Here is a 20931-nt window from a genome sequence, read left to right as displayed (position 1 = left end):
TTCAGTCGTGTCCAACTCTTTGTGACTCCATGGATTGTAGCCCGTCAGGCTTCTCTGTCCATGGGATGCTCCAGGCAAGAATACTGGAGGGGGTAGCCATTCCTGTCTCTAAGGGATCTTCCCGACCCAGGGATGGAACCTAGGCCTCCTGCATTGCAGGCGGATTCTTTACCGTCTGAGCCACCAGGGAAACCCACACTAACTAAAACCAGTGTGTTAAAATGATTAGTGTTCTATGAGTAGCATACAGAAAAAAAAAACCATTTATTTTTACCCATAACTAGCACTTTCAGGGGGCTTCCCCGGGTGGCACAGTGGCAAAGAATCTGCCTGTCAATGCAGGAGACACAAGAGATGGGGGTTCCAACCCTGCGTTGGGAAGATCCTCTGGAGAAAGAAATGGCAACCCACTCCAGTATTCTTGCCAGGAAAATTCCATGGACAGAGGAACCTGGCGGGCTACAGTCCATGAGTCACAAAGAGTTGCACACTCCTGAGCACACACTAGCAGCACTTTCAACAGCGATATATGAATAAGGTTTCCTGCTTCTGGATGAAATCTATGGCAGGGTCAATAGCTTCTTAAGGCATTCCATGATATCAAAGTATTAGGAATACTTTTAATCATAAGACCAATCTCATTTTAGTAATTAAAATATTATTTTGCTAATTAAAACATTCACTGTAGCAATCAATACATCAGACTTCATTTAGCAAAATATACTCCTCTCTGTCTGGAAGCCTACAATGTGGAAAGATCAATTTCTATTGCTATACCTGTATTGCTAAAGAGTATTCTTCAGTAGTTAATACTTAAACTACTATTAATAAGTTACTAATAAATAATGGTTAATTTTCAATAATTAACTATGTTAATTAAGTAGAATGTACAGGTGAATCAAAGAGATGAAGTAGAGAAATTAAATAGAAAATCCAGATATTCTCAAGTATGTAGGGATATGTAATAATGATAGAGATGGCATTTCACATCAACTGAGAAAATATGGACTATTTAGTACATAGTATTGTTAAAGAATAAATATAGGGAAGAAATCTTCACAAGGCAAAAACATTTTAATAGTTTAATGGTTTAATAGTTTAATAGTTTAATAATTTAATAGAGATTTAACTTGAGCAGCTAAAAATTATTTTCAACTTAAAATAGGTTCATTTATTAAATTGAAAAAGGAGATAATGTCAACCAACTATAAAATAAACACCACCATGAGAAAAACAAATATACTATGTCTTCACAGAAAAGAAATAAAAGGAGCTTATTCTCATATAAGAAATATGTAAATTAGAGATGTATACATATATATCCTGGAAAAGGAAATGGCAACCCACTCCAGTACTCTTGCCTGGAAAATTCCATGGACTGAGTACCCTGGTAGGCTACAGTCCATGGGATCGCAAAGAGTCAAACACAACTGAGCGACTTCACTTTCACTTTCATATATATATATATATGTCTGGTATGCAGAGATTAAAATTATTTTCAACTGCATTCATTAGGGTTTGGGGAGGTGTTCTCATGCACTGCTGATAACAATGTAAATTGGTAGGAAATCCATGAAGAACGATTTGGAAATATGTGATAAATTTGTCTTCCATGGGAGACATTAGGTGGAGCTGCAGAAGGAAAAACACAATATTCCCTCTCTCCAGCTACAACAGATTCCCCAGAATCTCTTCTTCTTCACCGGGAGATTAGGTTTCTGGCATTGGTATGGGAACAGGATTGGCCCATTTCCATACTAATCTCTGTCCTGGATTTGTGTGGGGTACACAAAGTGAGCAAGTGCTGAAATTGAAAATAAATGCAGGTTTAATTGAGTTATTCTGAGAGATCTAAGTCAAATCTGGTTTCACATGGCTCCTTGTATCTTCCCATCTCTGCCTTCTCAGGACTCTTCCCTTTTCCAAAGAAGAGCACAAAAGAGAAGGCTCATCTCCTGCAAACATCAAAGCCATGCCTCAGGTGAGATGATGTTTCCTCTCTTTCTGAAGTAACTTGTTTTTAGGTTGTGTGAACATTTGCTTCCCTAGTCTTAAATTTTCTGGATATTGGGATTTACTTCCATCAAACTGGTTTCCATAGGGCAAGCAAGTGGCCTTCATACAAAATTTAAGAGGGACTCTCAGGGCTGTCTGGCCCTAAATTTTGTGCCCATGTGTCTCACCTGCCTCACCCTAGTTACAACCCTATTCCCAGTTTCTCTCATTCCAACAGGATAGACTTCAGCCTTCCCCAAATGCACTTTCTAGTTGTAGCCAATGTTCACATACTGATTGGATGTATCATTCATCGTCTCCTTTCATAGTCTTCTCATGAAAGTACTGCTGGAAGAGAAATGTATTATCTTGATTTATATTACTTGAATGAATCTATCTTATGTAGACACTGATTTGAGATCTAGATTTGTAAGAAATCAAGGAGCAGACATGCAAAACCTTGATAATTTCCACTGACCTAGGTTTTGCAATGGCATGGTGAGAGGTAAAATTAATAGATCACATTATTATTTTGTGATTAAATTTCCTGTTTTGTGAGGTTTTTAAGATAGAGATTTGCTTGCAACCTTATACAGAAAACTGAAATTTCACATTCCTCTCTGATCTTTCTGTTTTATCCATGTTTGTCAGCAATTCCTACAAACTGTGACCCACCAGCGAAAAACCTTTCTGTACTTCAGTGCTGTTATAGATGTATTTTTATCTTTTTACTTTCTTCTAATTTTTATATGTGGGTGCAGGAGAAGAAGATGCATGTGTTCATTCACTCTTGAGATAATAGTCTACTCTTGAATCAAAGTTGGTACTTTCTCCTCTTCCCATATTTTTCTTTCAAAAAATTCCTCTTTATCTACCAATCTTTAAAATGTCATTCTGGATTTTCCCCAGATGCCAGTTTCCTCTATGTCTCTTTTTGTGTATGTACAATCACATTCACTCCAAAGGTTATACTGATGTGATTCTAGTGACCCTCAGATACTGCTCTCCATTCTAGACCTTTATCCAGAGTATTAGGACCATATATCCAGCCTCCAACAGCTGTCACTGCCTGTATGTTCCATAGACATTTCAAGTACACTACCTGAGTTTACCTCATTACCACCTCTGGTCCAGCTTCTTCTTTCTCCTGCTTCCCATTTCCTTTTTCTAGTCTCAGCACCTATCCACTTGCTATGCAGATGACCTGAGAGCTATACCTCTCTTTTTTTCTACTCTACCAGTAATTGATGACCAATTCTATTGAAACTTACCATGGAACAAAGAGTTGTCCCCTGTCTAGACCATTAATACCACTTTAATCTCAGACAGACCTCCAACAGTGGGTACTTGTCTTTCCCACCTAACACACTTCAAGCCTTCTCTAGTGTTCAAGAATATTGCCTCTAAAGTACAAGTTTTTTTTCACATATGTGCTGACTTAACATTTCTTCATTTTTAATACTCCATAAAACAGTAGATCCCAAGTAGAGCATGTGTTACAAAAGACGTGTACAAAATGTACAAGAGAGTATACTGAAAAGGAGGAAGATAGTAGTAGTTTACATTCAAGAACATTAATTGTTAACAATGTGGATTGCTATTAATGCCAACTAATGATTTATATGTTGGGAGTGTACTTAAAGCATTTTTAAGACTACTGCTCTGTAGAAAAAAAAATCCAGTATTATTACATAAATATGCTCATACTTTCCTTCATACACTTTTTTCTTCTTAAGCCCAAAGGTTGTTTCCTAACATATTGTACCTTTTGCTATTTCCTGAATTTACTAACTGGTTTTACTCTCCCAATGTATTTTAAAAGCCCATTGACATGTAGTGCTACAAAATAAATTCATTGTGAGTACAAAATTTTTATGTCTTCAGTGAAATCTTAGAATCCAGAATCTTAGAATACTCTATAGTATTTTCCCCTGTACATATTTCTGTCATCACATCTATAATATCTATTGAGTGTAAATATTTACACATATGCCTCTTTTTTAGCCTGTAACTTCTTATGAGCAAGGTCAAGATTTTATTTGTTTCACTGCACCAAGCAACCAATCACATTCAAGGCAGAGCATGATCTCATATATTTTTAGCATGAGATAATAGGTAAATACAATTGAATGTATTTCCAGAGAGAATTTTCTACAGTACAAAACGTAAGAAGACCAGGTCTGACCACTGAACATGGTCTCCAGTGTCTAGTTCTTACTAGTTCCAATTACTTTAGGATGAACTGGAGTATGCCCTTACAGGGATCAGTTTCGTTCAAGGATGTGACTGTGGACTTCACCCAGGAGGAGTGGCAGCAACTGGACCCTGCTCAGAAGGCCCTCTACAGAGATGTCATGTTGGAAAACTATTGTCACCTCATCTCTGTGGGTAAGGAAAATTCCTTGCGTGTTTCAGTGTCATGCATCTCCTTTCAAGAATTTCTGAAACATGTGGAACTTTGAATTTCAAAGATCAGAGGTGATGAATAATCTTTTTGTTAATAGAAAGCATGATTATGTCCTCACTTGCCTAGTGCAAGGTATTAACTTTGGTAGGCCATTAATAGCCTTGTCTAATAGCCACCTTGAAGCTGTATCTTTCTCTTCCTTCAATAGTTTTAAAGCCTAACAGCTTCTTAGACCAAGTCTTATTTTTTATTATCAGGATTTCACATAACTAAGCCTGATATGATCCGCAAATTGGAACAAGGAAAAGAACTATGGACAACAGAGAAAATTTTTCAAAGTCAGAGTTATCTAGGTGAGTCTGTATAATGTCTAGTGGATTCAGGTAGTTGATGTCCTTGAGTATTTTTGGAGATCTGTATTTTTTAATTGTGGTAAAATATACATAAAATCTACCATCTTAACTATTTTTAAGCATATAGTTCCATGGCATTAAGTACTTTTACATAGTTATGCAAGTATCACCATTATCCATTTCCAGAACCCTTCATTTGTCAGAAGTAAAACTGTACCCATTAAACAATTACTCCCTGTTATCCCACCTCCACTAGCCCCCAACAACCAATATTTTACTTTTCTGTCTCTATGAATTTGACTGTGGTAGATACCTCATGTAAGTGAAATTATATGGTATTTGTCCTTTTTGTGAATAGTTTATTTCACTTAACGTAATGTCCTCAAGTTTCATCCATGGTATAGTATGTATCAGACTCTTCTTCCGTTTGAAGGCTGAGTAATATTCAATTATAGATACATGTGACATTTTGCTTATCCATTCAGCTCTCAGTGAACACTTGGGTTGCTTCCATTTTTTGGCTGCTGTGATTAATGCTACTATGAATATGGGTGTACAATTATTTGTTTGAGTCATTGCTTTCAGTTCTTTTGGGTATATACCCAAAAGTAGAATTGCTGGATCATTTGGTAATTTATGTCTGATGTTTGAAGGAACTGCCACACTGTTTTCCATAGTGACTACACCATTTTACATTCTCATCAACAAGGCAGAAGGGTTCCAGTTTCTCTGCGTCCTTATCAACAACTTTTTTTTCCTGATAGTAGCCATCTTATTTAGGAATGTACTTTTAAAGACCTGAGATCTCTGAAGTACCTATATATGGCTGACTTCTATGCCTCTAAATTCTAAATTTTTTTTAATATTTATCTCTGCATAAATCCTTTCCTTGTGTGACTTATGCTTATGAGCTATTGGCTGCTATTATTTTACTGAGAATCCACTCCATGCTTTACAAAGCATACAATGTCCATAAAGATCTTAAGTGTAAAGTTCTTTGCATTCTGACAGAAGTGGAAACCCATGTGTCTCACACTGTAATCAAGATAAAGGGCACTCCTACTAACCTGTTAAGTTCCATCAGGCCTCTTCCAAGGCAATCCCTCCCCAGGACAATCACTACTGGGATTTCTACCAACACAGATTAGTTCTGTCTATTCTGGACTTTTTTCATGTATACTTTAAAAAATATATATTTACTTTATTGAAATGTAGTTGACTTACAACGTTTCTTCCCTGGGTTGGGAAGATCCCTACAGCTACCCACTCCAGTATTCTGGCCTAAGAGAATTCCTTGGAGTGTATAGTCCATGGGGTCGCAAAGAGTCAGACATGATTGAAAGACTTTCACGTTCACTTTTACAATGTTTCAAGTACACAGCAAGGTGATTCAGTTATACAAATACACATATATTATTTTTGAAGTTATTTTCCATCATATATTATTACAAGATATTGACTATAGTTCCCTATGCTATACAGAGACTTTTGTTGCTTGTTGCATACCTATTTTTTAATTAGAAACCTAGCATTCTATTCATACTAAATCAAACAAGTGGAATCAAAATGTCATAATTTTTTTAGTTAGGCAAAAATTCATAAGTTTTCTAAAATATATATATTATACGTATATATATATATGTATACAAAAGCTTTTCTACTACACTTGGTAAAGGCTTGAGAAAAACTTCAAAAAAAATGAAGAGATGGAGAAGTTGGAGAACATAAATGAAATGGAAGCACTGAATATGAAATAGAAAAAGTGGAACAAACTAGATAAAAGTAAAAGATCATCATATAGTCCAGTTGTTTTTAAATATGTCTGCTCATTAAAAACATATCTGGAGCTCTGGACGAAAAAAGCAGTACCTGAACATTTGTATTTTTCAAAAAATTTCAAGATAATTCCGATATGCATCTGGATTTTAAAAAGTGATTACAGGTTTTCCTATTTGATCCTAGTTTCGGTGATACAGAGTTCTATTATTTTTGACCAATTGTTGACCAATCATGATACAATGGTATTAAGTGAGTAACAGTTACATAATCACAAAGTAAAAGATGTTTATCAGTTTCATAATCAATAGCAAGACAAAAAATAAAAGCTAATTACAATTGCAAACCATAATGGGAACATGATTAACTTAACAATCTAAAATAATTACCTACAATTTTGGGGGGAGTCAGTCAGAGTGATGTAGTAAGTGGAAGTGCATACTTGCACATGCTTTCATCCACCCAGTCAGTATATATCTCTTGGTTGGTACATTTAATACATTTACATTTAAGGTAATTATCAATATGTATGATCCTATTACCGTTTTCTCAATTGTTTTGGGTTTTTCTGGTAGGTCTTTTCCTTCTCTTGGGTTTCCTGCCTAAAGAAGTTCCTTTTGCCTTAGTTGTAAAGCTGGTTTGGTGGTGCTGAATTCTCTTAACTTTTGCTTGTCTGGAAAACTTTTGATTTCTCCCTCAAATCTGAAGGAGAGTCTTGCTGGGTAGAGTATTCTTGGTTGTAGGTTCTTACCTTTCATCACTTTAAATATATCATGCCATTCCCTTTTGGGATGTAGAGTTTCTATTGAGAAATCAGCTGATAGCCTGATAGGAGTTCCCTTGTATATTATTTGTCTTTTTTCCCTTGTTGCTTTTAATATTTTATCTCTGTCTTTAATTTTTGTCAGTTTGATTACTGTGTGTCTCCGTGTGTTCCTCCTTGGGTTTGTCCTTCCTGGGATTCTGTGCTTCCTGGACTTGGTTGACTATTTCCTTTCCCGTGTTTGGAAAGTTTTCAGCTATTACCTCTTGAAATATTTTCTCAGGTCCTTTCTTTCTTCTCCTTCTGGGACCCCTATAATGTGAATGTTGGTGCATTTAATGTTGTTCCAGAGGTCTCTTAGGCTGTCTTCATTTCTTTTCATTCTTTTTTTCTGTATTCTGTTCTGTGGCAGTGATTTCCACTATTCTGTCCTTCAGGTCATTTATCCATTCTTCTGTGTCAGTTATTCTATTGATTCTTTCTAGTGTATTATTCATCTGTTTGTGTGTTCTTTAGTTCTTCTAGGTCTTTGGTATACATTTCTTGCATCTTCTCAATCTTTGCTTCGTTCTTTCCCCAAGATCCTGGATCATCGTATCATTAATCTGAATTCTTTTTCTGGAAAGTTGCCTATCTCCACTTCATTTAGTTGTTTTTCTGGGAATTTATCTTGTCCCTTCATCTGGGACAAAACTTTCTGCTTTTTCATCATAATTAACTTTCTGTAATTTGGTTTCTGTTTTCGGCACTGTGAGACTGTGCTTCTTCTCGCTTCTTCTGTCTGCTCCCTGATGGATGAGGCTAAGAGGCTTGTGTATGCTTCTTGATGGGAAGGACTTGGAAAAAACTGGTTCTTGCTCTGATGGGCAGGGCCTTGCTCAATAAAGCTTTAATCCAATTATTTGCTGATGAGTGGGGTTGTATCCCTCCCTAGTAGTTGTTTGGCCTGAGGCAACCCAGCCCTAGCATCTATTAGCTCTATGATAGGGTTAATGGCAAACTCCAAGAGGGTTTATGCCAAGGGGGACCTTCCAGTGCCCCCGTCCCTGTGGTGAACCCCTGCTGACCCATGCCTCCACAGGCGGCCCTCCAACACTAGCAAGTAGTTTTGGTTCAGTCTCCTGTGTGGTCCCTGTTCCTCTCCTCTGGGTCTCGGTGCATGTGAAACTTTGTTTGTGCCGTCTAAGACAAGTTTCTGTTACCCTCAGTCTTCTGAAAATCCTGTAATTAAAAAAGCCTATAATCAAATCCCTCAAGGCCAGATTCCCTGGGGATTCTCAGTCCCTTTGTTGGATCCCCAGGCTGGGAAGCCTGATGTGGGGTTCAGAACCTTCACAGTAATGTGAGAACTTCTTTGGTATTATTGTTCTCCAGTCTGTGGGTCACCCAACCAGCAGGTATGGGATTTGATTTTATCGAGATTGCGCACCCCCTACTGTCTTGCTCTGGTTTCTTTGTCTTTGGATATGATGTATCTTTTTTTAGTGGGTTCCAGTGTCCTCCTGTCAATGGTAGTTCAACAGCTAGTTGCAATTTTGGTGCTGTCGCTGGAGGAAATGACCGTACATCCTTCTACTTCACCATCTTGAACCAGACCCATGTTTACTTTCTTTCTCAGCTTAATGACTGAGGTATTAATACATGTTTCAGTATTTATATTAAAATAGCTTATTTAAGTTGCAGAATAGTATTCAGTTGTATGGAGATATCAGTTTGTTTATACATCTCTTGATAGACATTTGAAATGTTCCAGTTTGAGGCTATTATGTTTTTGTTTGTGTTTGGCCATGCTGTGTGGCATATGGGTCTTAATTCCCTGACCAGGGATCAAGCCCATTCCCCCTATAGTGGAAGTGTGGAGTCTTAACTACTGGACCACCGAGGTTCCTGGGTCTATTATGAATAAAGCTACTGTGAATGTTCTTGTAAAAATATTTTTGTGAATATATGTTTTTATTTCTGCTCAGTAAACACCTATTAGATGGTATTGCTCATTCGTAGGGCAGGTTTACATTTCACATTGTAGAAACTGCCAGTTTTTAAAAGTTATCATACCATTTTAAACTTTTATCAGCAATCTATGAGAATTTTGATTGCTCCCACATTCTCCTCTACGTTTTAATGTTATCAATATTTTCATTTTGGTCATTCTGAAATATCATTCTGTTAAGAATAGTAGTATATCTTAGCAGTTTCAATTTAGATTTCTTTTATGACTAATGATGTTAAGAACTTTTCCAAGTGCTTTTTATATCTTCTTCAGACATATCTGTTCAGATGTTTTACTCATCTTTTATGGGGTTATGTATTGTTTCCTTAGGAATTCTTTACATATTCTGAATAGAAGTCTTTCATTTGATACAGGTATTGCAAATATTTCCTTTAGTCTGTGGCTTGCCTACTCATTGTAGTAGTCTTTCAATAGGAGCAAGTTTTTAATTGTAATGAAGTCCAATTTATAATTTTTTTCTTTTATCATTATTTCTTTGATATTTCAAATATTTGCCTCCCCCTAGGTTATGAAGATAATTTCCTGTATTTTCTTCTAAAAATGTTATGTATATTTTGCCTTTTTAAAATTAGTTCTGTGACCCATCTCATGTTAAGTTTTATTTATGGTATGAGGTAAGGGTTAAGAGTCTGTTTTCTTCCATTTGTTGCATCACTGTAGAATTGAATTAAATTGCTCTGATGATCTTATCAAAAATTGATTGTATTTCTGTCAGTCCATTTATAGAGTATTCTTCCCTTTGATAAAATTTAAGTCCTATTATTAATAGGTTGATTAATTAATAGGTTAATTTGTTTATTATAGTTTTATAATAAGTCTTGATGTCAGAATTACTCCTCTTAACTTCCTTCTTTTTAAAAAATTGTTTTGGCTATTCGAAGTCATTTTCATTTTCTTTTTCAATTACATTTTAGAATCAACTTCTTTATTTGCTTAAATAAATATGCTGGGATTTTTATTGGTGAGAACAAACATCTTAGCAATATTGCGTCTCACAGTCTCTTATAATACTATATCTTAACCTTTTAGTTACCTTCTCTAATTCCCATAAGCAGTGTTTTATTATTTTTACTATCGAGCTCTTACACATATTTTATTGAGTTTATCTCTAAACTTTTAATATTTTTGATGCTATTGTAAATAGTGAGATTTTTTAAATTTCTTTATCCAGGCTTTTGTTAATATGAATAGCCACAACTGACTTAGATATTGACTTTGTATACTTGTATTGATGACATTAAATTTTATTGTTGTTACTGTTATCCTTTGTTTGTTTTGGTATTTTTTTAGATTTTCTACATATAAAGCAGGCCTTCTAGAAATATATTTCACTTCTAGATTTGCATACTTTTTTGTTTTCATTTCTTTTTCTTACCCTGCTGTACTATGACCTATAGTACAATGTTGACTAGAGGTAGTGATAGTGAGCATTCTCCGCAGTTCACTAAATTTAGAAGGGAGACATTTAATATTTCATTCTTAAGCTTAATATTAACTTTAGATTTTTCATAAGTGCTCTTTGTTAGATTCTGGGAGTTCTTTTTCTAGTTTTTAGACAATTTTAATTATGAATGGATGTTGATCTTAATAAATGCTTTTTTAGCTTCTGTTGATTTATTTCTTTTTTTAATCTGTTACTGTATATAATTACATTGATTAATTTGAATTTTAAACCAACCTTAGGCTCCTGGGATGAACCCCAGTTGGACAAGATGCACTATTCATCTTATAAATTGCTGAAATCAGTTTGCTAATATTTTAGAAAGCTTTAGTGCATGATTTTACCAAGGACAGTGGTTTTTAGTTTTATTGTAGTGTCATCGAAAAGTTGTTATATCCAGAAATGTGTCAGCCATATCAAACTGGGAGTGTTTCATCTTCATCTATTTTCTTATGGAACTTTTGTTAAGCTTGACATGTTGCTTCCCTAATGTCTGAGGAACCATTTGGGCCTGCATTTTTATAATTCAAGACTTCTGCTTCTAGTCCTGAGGAATTAACAGAGTCTAGAATTATACTCCTACAGGAAAAAGCTAGAAAACTGAATAAAACTACTAAACAACAGGCACCACAGGCCTGGATTCCTGAGATAAGGGAAATAAATGAGATGCACCCTACCACATCCCAGGCTTTGACATGATGGTAACATCCAGACTGTAGTGTAGAGAGAGGAATCCAAAAAGAACCTGGCAATTTCACTGCCTTTAAGGGACCAACGTTGGCATTCAAGGAAATTGAGGTGCCTAGAATTTTCAGGACACACTTCCCAAAAAGAGAGAGCTATGCAGAGAAAGAGTTCCCCAAATGTGGAGAAGGTTCCTCTTGAGTCTTTGGCTAAAGATAAGTCTGCATGTGTGTAGGTGAAACCCCATGACAGCAGGCAAAGACATGTTCTAAGAAAAATACAGTTACCACGGTGTTGTGAGACAAACAATTCTCATAGCCTGTCGCACCAGAAATCATTTTATTTCCCTTCAGCCAGAGTGGAGAGAACATGTTAATATATAAGACATTAGGTAGACACTAAAAAGGTCAGACCTAACAAATATGGCTTGATTAGCCATAGATTAGAGACTGTAAGATTTGTCATAAAAGAGTTTAAATAAAAGCATCAAAAGGATTAGGACTTCCTGGTGGCTCAATGGTAAAGAGTCCACCTGCCAATGCAGGAGACACAGGTTGGATTCCTGATCTGGGAAGACCCACGTGCCACAGAGCAACTAGGCTCAAGAGCCACATCTACTGAGCCTGTGCTCTAGAGCCGGAAGCTGCAACTGCTGCAGTTCTCACACCCTAGAGCCCATGTTCTGCAGCAACAGAAGCCACCACAGTGAAAAGCCCACATACCTCAACTAGAGAGTAACCCCTGCTTACTGCAACTAGAGAAGAGCCCACACAGCAAAGAAGACCTAGCACAGCCAAAAATAAATAAATGGAAGTATATATTTTTAAAAAAAAAGAATCAAAAGGATTAAACTAATCCAAAAATAACTTCTGTTTGTCCATTGGTTCCTCCAAGAAGATGCTGAGATGGAGTTGGGAGTGGAATGGATTTCTTAGAGGTGACGTCTATGAAAGATAAAAGGGAGAAATAAGAAACAGAAAGTCTTCAGACCATGGTATAGACATGTGGAAAGAAAGGGAACTGAGCAGTGAGAGCCTCAGACCATTACGCAGATCTGACAAAGGCTCAATCAATCTCAGTCCTCTGAAGCAAAGACTGTTCATCAGAGGAGTCCTCATGGACAGAAATGGCCACCCTCTAGTACCTTCTCAGTATTCATCATTGGGTGGGGATTCTCTGGGGTCACCCTGGCTTGGTTCAAAACCTAAAGAGCATCCTGAAGGTGCTAACAGTTCTTGCACATGAATGGTAAGTTCTTTTTGAAGGGATGTCCTAGTGGTGTAACTCTTTGGGTGCCACAGAATGCCAAAAAAAAAACCCCAAAATTAAAAAAAAAAATATTCTTTATGAAAATACAACCATATCTTAAACTCAACAACATTAAATTGATAATGTCTGATGACCAATCAAAAATTATTAAACATATGAAGAAGCAGGAAAATATGACCCATAAACAAGAAAAAATCATTCAGTAGGGAAAAACTCAGTTAATAAAAACAGACCTAAGAATGGTAGAGGTAATAGAATTTGCAGACAAGGATATTAAAACACCATTATAAATGACTTGAGTATTATCAAGGATGTAAAGCAAGAATGAATATAATGAGGCAAGATAGTAAAGACTGAAATAAAACCAAATGAAACTTCTAAAGATGACTATTTTGTATCTGAAGTGAATAAGAAGACCCAACTATGTCCTATATATTAAAATATAAAGACACAGGTAGGTGAAACAAAAAAAGATGAAAAAATAATAAACTTTACTGTTTTGTGCCCTGTGTGGGGATGATCATCCCCCAAAAAAGAAATGCAAAAAGGCAAAATGGTTGTCTGAGGAGACCTTACAAATAGCTGAGAAGACAAGAAGCTAAAGGCAAAGGAGGAAAGGAAAGATATAAAAATTAAAATCTGGATGCAGAGTTCCAAAGAATACCAGGGAGAGGTATGAAAGCCCTCCTCAGTGATCAATGCAAAGAACTAGAGGAAAACAATACAATGGGAAAGACTGGAGATCTCTTCAAGAAAATCAGAGATACCAAGGGAACATTTCATGCAAAGATGGGCACAATAAAGGACAGAAATGGTATGGACCTAACAGAAGCAGAAGATATTAAGAAGAAGTGGCAAGAATACACAGAAGAACTATACAAAAAAGATCTTAATAAGCCAGATAACTACAATGATGTGATCACCTAGAGCCAGACTGTGAATGTGAAGTCACGTGGGCCTTAGGAAGTATCACTATGAATAAAGCAAGTGGAGGTGATGGAATTCCAGTTGAGCTATTTCAAATCTTGAAAGATGATGCTGTGAAAGTGCTGCACTCAATATGCCAGCAAATATGGAAATCTCAGCAGTGGCCACAGGACTGGAAAAGATCAGTTTTCATTCCAATCGCAAAGAAAGGCAATGCCAAAGAATGTTCAAACTACCACACATTTCTACTCATCTCACATGCTAGCAAAGTAATGCTCAAAATTCTCCACGCTAGGCTTCAACAGTAGGTGAACCAAGAACTTCCAGATGTTCAAGGTGGATTTAGAAAAGGCAGAGGAACCAGAGATCAAACTGTCAACATCCGCTGGATCATAGAAAAAGCAAGAGAATTCCAGAAAAACATCTACTTCTGCTTTATTGACTGCACTAAAGCCTTTGACTGTGTGGATCACAACAGACTGGAAAATTCTTCAAGAGGTGGGAATACCAGACCACCTTACCTGCCTCCTGAGAAATCTGTATGCTGGTCAAGAAGCAACAGTTAGAACCAGACATGGAACAACAGACAGGTTCCAGTATCGGAAAGAAGTACATCAAGTCTGTATATTGTTACCCTGTGTATTTAACTTATATGCAGAGTACATCATGTGAGGGCTTCTCTTGTGGTTCAGCTGATAAAGAATCCGTCTGCTATGTGGGAGACCTGGGTTTGATCCCTGGGGTGCAAAGATCCCCTGGAGAAGGGAAAGACTACCCACTTCAGTATTCTGGCCTGGAGAATTCCATGGACTATATGTATAGTCCATGGGGTCACAAAGAGTTGGACACAACTGAGCGACTTTCACTTTGACATCATGGGAAATGCTGGGCTGGATGAAGCACAAGCTGGAATCAAGATTGCTGGGAGAAATACCAATAATCTCAGATAGGCAAATGACACTACCCTTATGGCAGAAAGCAAAGAACAAAAGAGTCTCTTGATGAAGATGAAAGAGGAGAGTGGAAAAACTGGCTTAAAACTCAACTTTCAAAAAACTAAGATCATGGCATCCAGCCCTATCACTTCATGACAAATAGATGGGGAAACAATGGAAACAGTGACAGACTTTATTTTCTTGGGCTCCAAAATTACTACAGATGGTGACTGCATCCATGAAATTAAAAGACGCTTGCTCCTTGGAAGAAAAGCTATGACCAACTTAGCATTTTAAAAAGTAGAGACATTACTTTGCTGATAAAGGTCTATCTAGTCAAAGCTATGGTTTTTCCAGTAGTCATGTATGGATGTGAGAGTTGGAGCATAAAGAAAGTAGAGTGCCAAAGAATTGATGCTTTTGAACTGTGGTGTTGGAGAAGACTCTTAAGTCTGTTGGACACCAAGGAGACTGAACCAGTCAATCCTAAAGGAAACCAGTCCTGAATATTCATTGGAAGGACTGATGCTGAAGCTGAAGCTCCAATACTTTGGCCACCGGATGTGAAGAACTGACTCCTTAGAAGACTCTGATGCTGGGAACGATTGAAGGCAGGAGGAGAAGGGGATGATAGAGGATGAGATAGTTGGATGGCATCACCAACTCAATGGACATGAGTTTGAGCAAGCTCCAGGAGTTAGTCATGGACAGGGAGGCCTGGCATGCTGTGATTCATGGGGTCGCAAAGAGTCAGACACAACTGAGCGACTGAACTGACTGACTGTGGGGATGAAATCACCACCCCCAACCCACTCAAAATATGTGACAGATGTGGACTGAAATCTCACATAATAAAGTTTTGTAGGGAGAGCCAGGAGGATTCCCAAGCTGGTGCTAAAATGGCTTGAGAGAGCAAGGAAGGGTGTCTGTCTTTGGTGTTTACTGTGGTTATGGAGGTGGTCAGGTCGGGTTTCTACATGTGGTCTAGGGCTTACAGGGTTTAAAATTCTTGCCAGCACCAGTAGAAAGCATGCAAGGTCCCTTACTGGCTTGCCCAGTTGTGGGACAAGAGGGGACAACAAGGGAGTGGGTCTAGGAATTTGTTAGTCATAAGAGATCAAAAATAGAATGACTCTGTTACACATGCAAACACTAAGAAGAAAATGGGAGTGGCTATAGATCAAAGTATATTTTAGAACATGGAATATTAGTGATAAAGTGGAACACTTCATCAGAAATCATAACAACTCTTAACAGCTTCAAAATCCTTCAGTTTTTCTCAGCTTTTTAACATTTTCACTACCTAAAGAGTGTTTTCAGAGATTTTCTTTCTAACTCTCCCCTCTATGAAATTTTAATAGTCTTATGTTCTGATCACAGTAGAATTTATCTAGAAATCAAAAAGCATTTCTCTAAATTCCCCAAATATTTGGAAATTAATTACATTTCCAAATAACCCATGAATCAAGGAGGAAATCCTAAGGTAAATTAGAAGGTATTCTGAACTGAATGATAATCAAAACAGGATATCAAAGTCTGTAAGAAGCAATTATAGTAGCATTAAAATTTTTTTATCACTTTAAATCAGGGCTTTCTGAAACAGGGGGTTAAATTGTCTCCTGAAGTAACTAGAAAAAGAAAAGTAAGTTGAACTCAAAAGTTAATAAGAGGAAAAAACTGACTAAAGCAAGAATCAATGAGATACATAACAGAAGAAGAATAGAGGAAATGAGTGAAGCCAAATGCTGATGCATTAAAATAATAAAACTAATAAACCATACATTTTATTTTCTTGGGCTCCAAAATCAGTGCAGATGGTGACTACAGCCATGAAAATAAAAGATGCTCACTCCTTGAAAGAAAAGCTATGACACAAGCTAGACAGCATATTTTTTTTTTTTTTAGACAGCATATTAAAAAGCAGAGACATCACTTTGCTGACAGAGGTCCATATGGTCATAGCTATGGCTTTTACAGTAGTCACCTATGGATGTGAGAGTTTGACTATAAAGAAGGCTGAGCACCAAAGAATTCTTGCTTCTGAACTGTGGTGCTGCAGAAGACTCTTGAGAGTACCTTGGACAGCAAGGAGTTCAAACCAGTCGATCCTCAAGGAAATCAACCCTGAATGTTCACTGGAAGGACTGATGCCGCAGCTGTAGCGCCAATACTTTGGCCACCTGAGGCAAAGAGCTAACTCATTGGAAAAGATGCTGGGAAAGACTGAGGGTATGAGGAGAAGGGGGTGACAGAGGATGAGATGGTTGGATTGCGTCACCAACTCAATGGACATGAGTTTGAGCAAACTCAGGAAATAGCGATGGACAGGGAAGCCTGGCATGCTGCAGTCCATGGGGTTGCAAAGAGTTGACATGACTTAGCACCTAAACAACAACAACAGTATAAAAATTAGAAGACATATTACCAATACCAAAAATTAAAGGAACTACAACACTATAGTTCCCACAGACATTGAAAGAACAATTAGGGTATTCCCTAATAGTTTTATACAAACCAGTGGAGTAGGGGAGAACACTTCCCAACTTACTTTATAAGACCAGCATTATTTATAATCAAAGGCACTATAAGTATAGAAAACTACACACCAGCATCCTTTGTGAAGTGAGAGATAAAAATCCTTAATACAGAGATTTTTATGATATAATTTATATAATATTAATATAATGTTATAAAGCTTAATATATTACTATAAAGCTGAATCTAGCAATATTTTAAAAGAATGATGTCTCATGACCAAAAGGAGTTTGTCCAAGGAAAGTAAAGTTGATTTGGTATTAAAAAATCAAGCTATATAATTTACCATGTAAAGATAAAAAGAGGCTAAAAAAACAGAAAACCACCTAATCATCTCAGTAAATGCAGGAAAATAATAAAATTCAATTTCTGTTTATTATAAATCTGTTTTTAGCAATCTAAGGGAAGTTACTCAACTTCATAAAGAATATCTTTGAAAAACTTATACCTGCCATCACATTCAGTAGTGAAAGATTGAATGCTTGTCCTCTAATAAGAGCAAAAACAAAGAAAGGATGTCCATTATCACAAATTCTGTTAGATATTATATGGAACACAAGTCAGTAAAATAAGACAAGAAAAAGAAGTTAAAGGCTACAGATTAGAAAGGGAACTGTCTTCATTTGTAAGTGACACATTTGTGTACATAGTAAATCCTAAGGAATCTAAAAGAAAAGAACTGTTAGAACTAGTAAGTGAATTTAGCAAGTTGATCTTTAGACCAAATGTGGGAAAATTTTGGTCTGAACTTCTACAATTTTTTTCCTGTTGTATTCTCAATTATATTTTAAATCATTTCCTCCTTCTCTAGCTCACTAAGGATTTTAAAAATTCTTTTAGTTTGAGTAATTTCTGTTATTCTGACTTCCAGTTTACTTATTCTTTATTCCCTTATATTTATTTGCTATTAAACCCATCCAGTGAATCTTAAATTTCAGATGTTGTTTTTTTTCAGTTTGCATTTCCTTATCTCTCCTGAGATAAGGAGAGATCTTCACCCATATTTTCATATTTTCTTACAGATTTGTAAGAAATCTATTTAGTAAAGTATCTATTTAGCTACTTTAAATTTAGCTATTTTAAATAACTAAATTATTTTAAATTTAGCTATTTTAAATTTCTTCTAATTTCAATATAGGGTCTGTTGATTGGCTTTTATTCTCCATTTTTCTGTTTCTTCTCAGGAGAACTTTAGGTAACATGTAAAGATGTTGGATCATTTTTCTTCTTCTGAAGATTGATGAGTTGTGATCTTATGAGTTCAGTTCAGTTGCTCAGTTGTGTCCAACTCTTTGCGAACCCATGGACTGTAGCACGTTGGGCTTCCCTGTCCATCACCAACTCCCAGAGCTTGCTCAAACTCATGTCCATTGAGTTGGTGATGCCATCCAAACATCTCATCCTCTGTTGTCCCCTTCTCCTCCTGCCTTCAATCTTTCCCAGCATCAGGGTCTTTTCTAAGGAGTCAGTTCTTCGCATCTGGTGGCCAAAGTATTGTAGCTTCAGCTGCGGCATCAGTCCTTCCAATGAATATTTAGGACTGACTTCCTTTAAGATTGACTGGTTTGATCTCCTTGGTGTCCAAGGGACTCTCAAGAGTCTTCTCCAACACCACAGTTCAAAAGCATCAATTCTTTGGCACTCTGCTTTCTTTATGGTCCAACTCTCACATCTGTGGATGACTACTGGGAAAAACTAGCTTTGACTAGACAGACCTTTATCAGCAAAGTAATGTCTCTCCTTTTTAATATGCTGTCTAAGTTGGTCATAGCTTTTCTTCCAAGGAGCAAGCGTCTTTTAATTTCATGATTGCAGTCAACATATGCAGTGATTTTGGGGCCCAAGAAAATAAAGTCTGTCTCTGTTTCCATTATTCCCTAACTATTTGCCATGCAGAGATGGGACCGGATACAGTGATCATAGTTTTCTGAATGTTGAGTTTTAAGCCAACTTTTTCACTCTCCTCTTTGACTTTCATCAAGAGGCTCTTTAGTTCTCCTTCACTTTCTGCCATAAGGGTGGTGTCATCTGCATATCTGAGGTTACTGATATTTCTCCCAGCAATCTTGATTCCAGCTTGTGCTTCATCCAGTCCTGCCTTCACATAATGAATTCTGCATATAAGTTAAATAAGCAAGGTAACAATATACAGTCTTGATGTACTCCTTTCCCAATTTGGAAGCAGTCCATTGTTCCAGAAGGCAATGGCAACCCACTCCAGTGCTCTTGCCAGAAAAATCCCATGGGCGGAGAAGCCTGGTAGGCTGCAGTCAGTGGGGTCACTGGGAGTCGGGCATGACTGAGTGACTTCACTTTCACTCTTCACTTTCATGCATTGGAGAAGGAAAGGGCAACCCACTCCAATGTTCTTGCCTGGAGAATCCCAGGGACGGGGGAGGCTGATGGGCTGCCGTCTCTGGAATGGCAGAGTCGCACACGACTGAAGTGACTTAGCAGCAGCAGCAGCAGCAGCAGTAGCCATTGTTCCATGTCTGTTTCTAACTGTTGCTTCTTGACCTGCATACAGATTTCTCAATAGGCAGGTTAGTGGTCTGGCATTACCATCTCTTTAAGAATTTTCCCATCCACACAGTCAAAGGCTTTAGCATAGTCAAGGAAGCAGATGTTTCTGGAATTTGCTTGCTTTTTCTATGATCCAACTTATGTTGACAATTTGATCTCTGGTTCCTCTGCCTTTTCTAAATCCAGATTGAACATCTGGAGGCTCTTGGTTCATGTAATGTTGAAGCCTCACTTGGAGAATTTTGAGCATTACTTTGCTATTGTGTGAGATGAGTGCAGTTCTGTAATAGTTTGAACATTCTTTGGTATTGCCTTTCTTTGGGATTGGAATGAAAACTGATCTTTTCCAGTCCTGTGGCCACTGCTGAGATTTCCATATTTGCTGGCATATTGGGTGCAGCACTTTCACAGTATCATCTTTTAGGATTTTAAATAGTTCAGCTGGAATTCTATTACCTACACTAACTTTGTTCATAGTGATTCTTCCTAAGGACCTACTTGATTTCACATTCCAGGTAGTGTGGCTCTAGGTGAGTGACCACACCATCGTGGTTATCTGGGTCATTAAGATCTTTTTTGTATAATTCTTCTGTGTATTCTTGCCACCTCTTCTTAATATCTTCTGCTTCTGTTAGGTCCATACCATTTCTGTCCTTTATTGTGCCCATCTTTGCATGAAATATTCCCTTGGTATCTCTAGTTAAGTTACTGGAGGCTCACATGAATTCTTTTGTCAGGTTGCTTTTACGTTGTTTGAAAAGTGAAAGTCACTCAGTCATGTTGGACTCTTTGTGCCCCCATGGATTATACAGTCCATGGAATTCTCCAGGCCAGAATACTGGAGTGGGTAACCATTCCCTTCTCCAGGGGATCTTCCCAACCCAGGGATAGAACCCAGGTCTCCCCGATTATAGGTCGGTTCTTTACCAGCTGAGCCACCAGGGAAGCCCTTTAAGTGTTTAGGTTATGTTTATTTCCTTTTCAGTTTTGCCTTTAGTTTTATGTTATTGCTCTAAGTCCTTGGATGCAGCCTTTATTCCTAATACATGGTCATTATGGGATTTCAATAGAAAGACCAAAGTTTTCACCAGATTCTTCTAACTTGGCACAGGTCTGGAATTATAATAAAAACTACTTTTGTAGAGTTGAGTTAACTGCTGAAATCTTTGCTTGATTCTTGCAGTGTTCCAGCTTTCTTTTCCCTTTATGCTCCTTGCAGTCTTACCCTGTGGAAATGAAGTTAACCAAGGTTTTGTGGAGGGGTTTATGCTAATGTTCGGGCTTTCCTTCTGTGCTTTCTTCTTTCTTGGAT

At 37.2% G+C, this 20931-nt stretch overlaps 1 protein-coding gene across 7 annotated transcripts in view; it reads left to right on the top strand.

The window, feature by feature from the left end:
- ZNF382 (zinc finger protein 382) overlaps nucleotides 1–20931 on the top strand; it is a 34764-nt gene that overhangs the window by 1009 nt on the left and 12824 nt on the right. For 3 of the 7 annotated variants that reach the window (XM_061139142.1, XM_061139139.1, XM_061139141.1), the window contains 3 exons: nucleotides 1909–1981; nucleotides 4232–4383; nucleotides 4660–4755. In XM_061139142.1, coding sequence (XP_060995125.1) covers nucleotides 4233–4383; nucleotides 4660–4755 — 247 coding nt within the window. In that variant the 5' untranslated portion in view covers nucleotides 1909–1981; nucleotide 4232. The remainder of the gene's footprint in view (nucleotides 1–1908; nucleotides 1982–4231; nucleotides 4384–4659; nucleotides 4756–20931) is intronic. The other 4 variants (XM_061139146.1, XM_061139145.1, XM_061139144.1 and 1 more) reach the window with 2 other exon arrangements.

The sequence above is a fragment of the Dama dama genome, chromosome 4 (genome assembly GCF_033118175.1).
Source record: "Dama dama isolate Ldn47 chromosome 4, ASM3311817v1, whole genome shotgun sequence".
Classification (NCBI taxonomy): Eukaryota; Metazoa; Chordata; class Mammalia; order Artiodactyla; family Cervidae; genus Dama; species Dama dama.
This window is presented reverse-complemented; position numbering and strand designations above follow the sequence as displayed.